This window comes from Carcharodon carcharias, chromosome 11 (genome assembly GCF_017639515.1).
Source record: "Carcharodon carcharias isolate sCarCar2 chromosome 11, sCarCar2.pri, whole genome shotgun sequence".
NCBI classification, from domain to species: Eukaryota; Metazoa; Chordata; class Chondrichthyes; order Lamniformes; family Lamnidae; genus Carcharodon; species Carcharodon carcharias.
In genome coordinates this window covers 159,764,342-159,773,419 of record NC_054477.1, presented here as the reverse complement: position 1 = coordinate 159,773,419, position 9,078 = coordinate 159,764,342, and the positions used below count along the sequence as shown (strand labels likewise).

The window sequence follows — 9,078 nt, the reverse complement described above, 5'->3', positions numbered from 1 at the left end:
GTTTAACTGAGCTTCTGCTTACTGTGCTGTTCTTGTGTTGTACATTGTGGTCTGATTGCAGCCACAGATAAGGGCAATAAACACAGAATCCACTTTAGAGTAATTGTACATAAACTATAACCCCTCTTTTTTCAAACAGTGTTACTTTCAGGACAAATTAAATGGATTTCTCTGGGAATTAATTCATATGCAGAAGTGCTGATGAAGAAAATGAAAAGAAAATGTTAAAAATTATTAAGGTAAAAACCATAAGGCAAATATTTTAAAAATATTATCCATTATTTTAATGTTAAAAAGTACCAGAAAAGTGAAATGATAACTTTAATTGCAATGTGCATATGAAATGTGGTTTATTTTTTCTTTCTATTAAATACAGTTTCTCTGCTTGCTTTATATCAGCCATGCATTCAAATCCCAGTCTCTCAAAGATTTTTAAAACAGGATGCCCACTAAATGTCAAACCCTGCAAGTTATCCATTAGCTCATCTCAATTTATTTCACAAATGGATGTTTTTATGGTTATTTTTTGTGTTAATTTTGAACTGTTCCTGCCATCCTAAAAATGAACCTAATGAATCCTAATAAAATGCAGGGAACATTTTCTACAAGAAATGTGAGCTCTACCTTTAAGACCCCAGCTTAAACCAATCTCTTTGACAAAGGTTTTAGCCACTCCTAGTATCTCTTCCTTTGGAGTGGGTTATAATGTTTTCATACTTTAAAGTTGCTGCAGTCAAATTTCAATGAAGTGTGACAACAAATATTTGTGTTGTGTCTGGATTGTGATTACAAATTATTTACATTTATTACCTTTGGAAAACAGGTGAATTCAGAACGTCCCATCCTAAATTCCTAAATGCACATCATCTCTGGACTTTTATACGTCCCCATTTTTCATGGCTTCATTATTGGCTACTGCACCTCTGACTGCCTGGACCCAAGTTTTGGAATTCCCTCCCTAAACCTCTCTACCTCCCTTTCCAGCTTTTCAGATGCTCTTTAAACCTGACCTTCGGTATCAAATTGTTTTTCCATTCATTCACGGGATGTGGGCATCGCTGGCTAGGTCAGCATTTATTGTCCACCCTTAATTGCCCCTTGAGAAGGTGGTGGTGAACCGCCTTCTTGAACCGTTGCAGTCCATATGATGTAGGTATACCCACAGTGCTGTTAGGGAGTGAGTTCCAGGATTTTGACCCAGCGACAGTGAAGGAACGGTGATATATTTCCAAGTCAGGATGGTGAGTGACTTGGAGGGGAACTTCCAGATGGTGACGTTCCCATCTATCTGCTGCCCTTGTCCTTCTAGATGATAGTGGTCGTGGGTATGGAAGGTGCTGTCTAAGGAGCCTTGGTGAGTTCCTGCAGTGCATCTTGTAGATGGTACACACTGCTGCCATGGTGCATCAGTGGTGGAGGGACTGAATGTTTGCAGATGGGCTGCTTTGTCCTAGATGGTGTCAAGCTTCTTCAGTGTTGTTGGAACTGCACTCATGCAGGCAAGTGGGGAGTATTCCATCACACTCCTGAGTTGTGGCTTGTAGATGGTAGACAGGCTTTGGGGAGTCAGGAGGTGAGTTACCCGACGCAGGATTCCTAGCCTCTGACCTGCTCTTGTAGCCACAGTATTTATATGGCTTATCTTCTATGAAGTGCCTTGGGATGTTTTACTATGCTAATAGCACTATATAAATGCACATTTTTGTTGTTGTCATTATTGAATTTAAGGAGAAACCAGATAAACACATGAGGGAGAAAGCAATAGGGTGGTGATACATTCTGTGTAAAACGCTGTTGTAAACCAGTAATGAAGTAATACAGCCTGCAAATTGGCAAAAAATGTCTTGCTATATATTAAGTCTCTAGTGTCTAAAACCGAGGCCGTTCTTTCACTCGGTACGTAATGGTAGATTGGAGAAGCTTCACTGGTGGGCAACAGGAAAGATTGTGGTTCATTAATTAGCAAATGAAAGTTTTGTTTCATTGGATCCATTGTAATTAAAATGTTCACATATGCAACATTTGTCAGAACAATTCCTTCATTTCCCATTGTTGCCATTAACCTCCAGAGATGTGGAAAGTCTCAGGTAAGGGAATATAATTATTAGAAAGAAAGAAAGACTTGAATTTGTATAGAGCCTCTCACATCCTCAGGATGTCCCAAAGCACCATTTCAAGGGCGACTATGGATGGGAAATAAATGCTGGCTTTGCCAGCAATACCCATCCTACGAATGAATTAAAAATGTATCTAGTTAGAACCCAAATATCACATGGCAAGTGGTGCCAAATTTACTCTGTACCTGTGCAATCCAAACAATGGATCAATTACTCTGGTATTTTACCTCCAAGACACAGATCTCTCTTTCTCTCTCCAGCTCCCCCACCACCCTCTCTCTCACTCTTGTCTCTCCCCACTCTCTTCCTTGTCAAAATCTGTTTAGAAGCCCTTAAAGTAAATCATTGTTTCTGAATAACCATTGGCAGAGCCACTTTCTTCACCTTTCCCTGTAGCTCCCTCTCCCTCTCTCCCTTGTTTGTTTCAGTCAGTACTACAGGGAGGTCCTTTTGTTTGATACACCAGTTGTGTCCAGGGATCTCTAACCAAAGCGTTAATTACAGCATTTCTCTTTCTGAGTCTGCCAGATCTGTGATATATTGTCAGTGGTTTTTTTTGTGTTGTGTTTGTGAACCCCACATGATGTCACAAATAAACTGGGCACCTTTCATTGAAAAACTTTGCAAACCAAAATGAGATGTTGAGCCCTCAAGAATGAGTCACGGACAAATGGAATTCATCCAAGTAACAAGTGGGAGTCTGAACACTTAGTTTTTTATGTATGATAAATGGCATTAGCCTTTTGGAATTCATGAAAATAACATGTTTTTATTACTTAGGCTACCAAAGTGCATTTTAGCCAAGTAATTCAGAAGTTCTTTCTTTAGAACAAGGCAACAAACAATGAATAAGGTGCATTACAAAAATGCCCAATCTTGTCATTGGATAATTAAGTGAAGTTATGAAAGTTGCCCGGAATGTTTGGCGTGTTCACTGCCATTTGATGTGTCTTGTCTTTGCAGTGTGGTGCCAAGTTAACTCTCCTCCCTTTGGGGCAGGTGCCCCTGAACAGTTTCAGCTGCTATTCTAGGGATATCACTGTTCAATCTCATCAAAGTGAATGGGAGAACAACCTTGGTCACCTGACTGATTAAGAATGGACCAGGTTCAATGTCTGAACTCTAAATATTGATCCCAACCCGTTGCTCAATCTTTTCACGTTTGGACTTCCAGAGAGGAGCAAGGCATTTCGACCAGCTGCAAAATGAAAGGTTGGTGACTTCACATTTTGCATTGAAATTCTTTTCAATTCAAATTGACAGGGTTTATTCAACTTTCCCATCTTGTCAAATTGTGTTTTTTTTTAATGTCAGCTCACTGAGCAATCTGCAAGTCAAAAACTTTATCAAATACCTCACAAAACCTGTTAGACGACTATCACTGTGACCATGTCCAAACAGCCCCCAAAATGTCAAAGAAACCCCTTTCATTTCTCTTTTGTTTTTCAAACTGTTCTACAGACAAAAAGGACAAATATGATGAAGAGGCAAACTCAAAGGTTGGTAACATTTCTTTTCAATTTATTTCATTCTCATAGACAAATGTTCTGCAGGATGCTCTCATAACTAAAAATTTCACCCCCATTGTGCAAGCTCAGACCTAAAGATCTAGCAGTTTGGCCTTCAGTATTGTTTTGGAGAATATTCCAATCATGTGTTTTTATTATTTACAGGCAGCGTGAGAGCTTTCTTGATCATTTTTAACTTGATGACTTTGTCAATGATTAAAATATTATTCATGCTTTTGCTGTTTTTGTACTATCTGACTGTGAGGTGTACCTTTATTCAAAGATCAGATGGTGTGGCTATTTAAATCTTGCACTGACCTCTTGTTACCATTAATGTCCATAGCACTTGACCATTTTTTTAAATATTAATTTCACTGTTGCCTAATGTAGTTATAGTACAGTCTATGCCAACCCATATCCTGGGATCCTGACTAAAGTGCACACAGAATTTTTTTTCATATTCATTCACAGGATGTGGGCTTTGCTGGCTGGGCCAGCATTTATTGCCCGTCCCTAGCTGCCCTTGAGAAGGTGGTGGTGAGCAGCCTTCTTGAACCGCTGCAGCCCATGTGGTGTAGGTACAACCACGGTGCAGTTCAGAAGGGAGTTCAGGATTTTGACCCAGCGACAGTGAAGTAACAGCAATATATTTCCAAGTCAAGATGCTGAGTGGCTTAGAGGGGAAACCCCAGGTGGTGGCATTCCCATCTATCTGCTGCCCTTGTCCGTCTAGATGATAGTGGTCGTGGGTTTGGTATGAGCATTTTTTGAAAAAACCTATATGCACCTAGACACAGGATGACTCAAGGTGCTTTCTAGTCAATAAGGCACTTTTCTGAAATGTAGCCCCTGATGGAATGTTGGAAACATGACAGCCAATTTGTGCACAGCAAGCTCCCACAAACAGCAATGTGATAATGACCAGATGATCTGTATTCGTGATGTTGCTTGAGGGATAAATATCGTCCAGGACACTGGGGAGAACTCCCCCTGCTCTTCTTCAAAATAATGACATGGGACCTTTTTAAGTCTATCTGAGAGGGAAAATGGGACCTCAGTTTATCATTCAAAAGATGGCATCTGCAACAGTTTGGCACAACCTCAGCACCAACTTAAGTTTCTGTGCTTAGGAGAGATTTGAATCCATGGTCTTCTGAGTTAGAGGTCAGCCACAATTGATACTTAAAAATAGATTGCAATGTCGTTTACTCACATTTTCATTCTGAAACTGTACCTTAGCCATTAGTGTGTCAGTGTTATAGGCAGCCATCTGTTCATTTAGTTATTTTATGAGCATTAATATAGTGGCATCAAGTAAAGATCTAAAAGATACAGGTTTAAGATTGACAACTCCGAAGATAAAACAGATCTTTTTCCCACTGGTGCCAACCTGCCGTGTGGCAGAGAGTCCCAGTAAAAGTATAGTCCTTACCTCCTGCAGTGGGCAAGTTCATGCCAATTTGTTTATGGATTACGGGTATCGCTGGCAAGACTAGCATTTATAGTCCATCCTTAATTGTCTGTAAGAAGGTGATGGTTTGATCCAGGTTTAGCATAGCTTCCTACTTTGCAGCTCTATCCCTCTAAAAATGAAACCGAGTGCTTGGTTTCCTCTTTTACGAGCTTGCTATCCTGTGGCGTAACTTTTCGTGATTGATATATTTGTACTTTGAGATCCCTTTGTTCCTGTACTGCAGACTCTTACCTTTCCAGTAACAAGTTCTTCCTACCAAAATTTACTACCTCACATTTATCTGTATTAACCTTAATTTGCCAACTATTTTCCCATTCTGCAATAGCTGGCATAGCTTATTTCTGCTTTATAAGATTACACGTTGACTGTTACAATGGATATATTATTGTCAAATGCTCAAGTAACTGTGGAATTTTGTGACGCAAGAGCTTTTCGATGACTGAACTGTTGCTGGATATGGATCAGAATCAGGTGTAATCATGAGATAGCACTGTAATAGCACTTCTTTTTAATCTGAGTTTGGATCACAGAATTTCAGTTTGCTTCCCCTGGTAAAGAAAGACATTCATTTATATAATGCCTTTCATGACCTCAGGTCATCCAAAACACTTTACAGCCAATGATGTACTGTTGCGGACCAGTCACTGTTGTAATGCGAGAAACAAGGCAATTTGTGCACAGCAAGATCCCACAAACAGCAATGTGATAATGACCAGATGATTTGTTTCAGTGGTATTGGTTGGCAGAGAAATAAATACTGGCCAGGAGCACACGGGGAGAACTCTCCTGCTCTTCTTCAAAATAGTGCCAAGGAATTTTTTTTCACGATCACTTTAGAGGGCAGACGGCATTTCATGTCACACCCAAAAACTTAAAACACCGACAGTGTAGCACTCCCTCTGTACTCGGAGCAACGGCCTAGATTCCATGCTCAAACCTCTTAAATGGGACTCGGATCCACAACTTTCAGACTCAGAAACGAGAGTCCTGTCCACTGAGGTGCGGGACTGGCTTTGGATAGGGTGAACTTGCACAGTCTTCCACATTCAATTCAATGCTCCTTTAGAAAAGCAGGAGGCTGAAAATCTGAACTAAAAAGAGAAAGTGCTGGAAAAACTCAACAAGTCTGGCAGCATCTGTGGAGGGAGAAACAGAGTTAACGTTTCGAGTCCGCCTGACTCTTCTTCAGAGCTAAAGAGAAGTAGAAATGTGGTGAAATTTATACTGTTTAAAGGGGGTGAAGCTGGATAGAAGGTTAGCAATAGGTGGGGGCAAAGGAGAAATTGACAAAGATGTCAAGGACAAAAAGACAAAAGGAGTGTTATTGGTGGGGGTAAGGGCTAAAGGAGGTGCTGATAGTGGCATAAAGGTAAGAAAGCAGAATGTGATTATAGCAGAACAAGGATAAGCACTCTGTGAAAGAACAACATGGAACAAGTAACAGACGGCCCTCTGGGAGGGGTGGGGTGGGGGAGGGGATGACGGTTGGGGAAAAAGACTGGAGAAAGGAATAAAAAAGGGGTGTTTAAAAGAGGGGGATAAAACAACGAATAAATAAATAAAAATAAGTAAATCAAAAATAAAAATAATTTTTTAATAAAGAGATTTAAAAAGGGGTGAAGATGGAGGAGAGAGTTCATGGTCTGAAGTTGTTGAACTCAATATTCAGTCCGGAAGGCTGTAAAGTGCCTAGTCGGAAGATGAGGTGCTGTTCCTCCAGTTTGCGTTGAGCTTCACTGGAACATTGCAGCAGGCCAAGGATGGACATGTGGGCATGAGAGCAGGATAGTGTGTTGAAATGGCCAGTGACAGGGAGGTCTGAGTCATGCTTGCGGACAGACCGAAGGTGTTCCACAAAGCAGTCACCCAGTCTGCGTTTGGTCTCCCTAATGTAGGAGAGACCACATAGGGAGCAGCAAATTGAAGGAGGTGCAAATAAAGCGCTGCTTCCCCTTAAAAGAGTGTTTGAGCCCTTGGACAGTGAGGAAGGAGGAGGTGAAGGGGCAGGTGTTGCACCTTCTGCAATTGCAGGGGAAGGTGCTATGGGAGAGGGGTTTGAGGTGTTGGTGGTGATGGAGGAGTGGACCAGGATGTCCCGGAGGGAATGGTCCCTACGGAATGCCGAGAACGGGGGATGAGGGAAAGATGTGTTTGGTGGTGGCATCATGCTGGAGTTGGCGGAAATGGCGGAGGATGAATGCAGAGGCTGGTGGGATGAAAAGTGAGGACAAGGGGTCCCTATCATGGTTCTGGGAGGAAGGGGAAGGTGTTCGAATAGATGCGCGGGAGATGGGCCGGACACGGTTGAGGGCCCTGTCAAGCACAGTGGGTGGGAAACTTCAGTTAAGGAAGAAAGAAGACATGTCAGAAGCACTATTTTGGAAGTGGCATCATCGGAACAGATGTGATGGAGGCGGAGGAGCTGAGAGAATGGGACAGAGTCCTTGCAGGAAGCGGGGTGTGAGGAGCTGTAGTCGACGTAGCTGTGGGAGTCGGGAGGTGGGTTGTAAAGAATACTGATGGACAGCTTATCACCAGAAATGCAGACAGAGAGGTCAAGAGAGGGAAGGGAAATATTGGAGATGGACCATGTGAATGTGATAGATGAGTGGAAATTGGAAGCAAAGTTGATCAATTTTTCCAGGTCCAGACGAGAGCATGAAGCAGCACCGATACAGTCATTGATGTACTGAAGAAAGAGCTATGGGAGGGGGCCTGAGTAGGACTGGAACAAGGAATGTTCCACATACCCCATAAAGAGACAGGCATAATTGGGGCCGGTACCCCTGGCCACATCTTTTATTTGGAGGATGTGAGACAAGCTTAAGGAGAAATTGTTCAGTAAGAGAACAAGTTCAGCCAGACGGAGGAGAGTGGTGGTGGATGGGGATTGTATGGGCCTCTGTTTAAGGAAGAAGCAGAGAGCCCTCAGACCATCCTGGTGTGGGATGGAGGTGTAGAGGGATTGGACGTCCATGGTGAAGAGGAGGCAGTTAGGGCCAGGGAACTGGAAATTGTTGCTATGACGTAGGGCATCAGAGGAATTGTGGATGTTGATGGGAAGCGACTGGAGAAGGGCTAAGAGAATGGAGTCAAAATAGGAAGAAATGAGTTCCGTGGGGCAGGAACAGGCTGACAAGATGGGTCTACCAGGACAGTCCTGTTTGTGGATTTTGGGGAGGAGGTAGAAGCAGGCTGTCCGAGGCTGGGAGACTATGAGGTTGGAAGCTGTGGAGGGAAGATCTCCAGAGGAGACGAGGTCTGTAACAGCCCTGGAAACAATGGCTTGATGTTCGGAGGTGGTGTCATGGTCCAGGAGGAGGTGGGAGGAAGTGTCTGTGAGTTGATGCTCAGCCTCTGCAAGGTGGATGTCAGTGCGTCAGAAAACAACAGCACCACCCTTATCAGCAGGTTTAATAACAAAGTCAGGGTTGGACCTGAGGGAATGGAATGCAGCAAGTTCAGTGAGAGACAGGTTAGAGAGGAACAGAGAAATTGAGATGGCTGATGTCACGCCGACAGTTCTCAATGAAAAGATCAAGAGTGGGTAAGAGGCCAGAGGGAGGGGTCCAGGTGGAGGGAGAATATTGGGGGTGGGTGAAAGGATCCGTTGAATGGGGAGAGGACTCCTGCCCAAAGAAGCGAGCACGGAGACGAAGGCGGTGCAAGAAGAGTACAGCATCATGCCAAGCCCAGAATTCATTAAGGTGAGGGCATAAGGGTATGAAACTGAGTCCTTTGCTGAGCACTGAATGTTCAGCATCAGAGAGGGGAAGGTCAGAGGGTATGGTGAATATACGGCAAGGACTGGGATTAGAAGGTGGGATGGGGTCAGAGGGAAGGGAATGGGTGGAGAGTCCTGCATGGGCATTGGTAGCAATAGGTTGTTGGAGTTAGCGTTCCTTAACACGTGAAAGAAGAGGAAAAGTTTCTTGTTAAGGCTTTGGATAAGACAAAGAATAAAATGAAACTGGGGGCA

At 43.0% G+C, this 9,078-nt stretch overlaps 1 protein-coding gene across 1 annotated transcript in view; it reads left to right on the top strand.

The window, feature by feature from the left end:
* The first annotated feature begins 2,889 nt into the window (after positions 1–2,889).
* The window catches only part of LOC121284396 (solute carrier family 15 member 1-like), a 52,786-nt gene continuing 46,597 nt past the window's right edge, over positions 2,890–9,078 (top strand). Inside the window, exons 1-2 of the mRNA XM_041199834.1 lie at positions 2,890–3,329; positions 3,579–3,616. Coding sequence (XP_041055768.1) covers positions 3,323–3,329; positions 3,579–3,616 — 45 coding nt within the window. The 5' untranslated portion in view covers positions 2,890–3,322. The remainder of the gene's footprint in view (positions 3,330–3,578; positions 3,617–9,078) is intronic.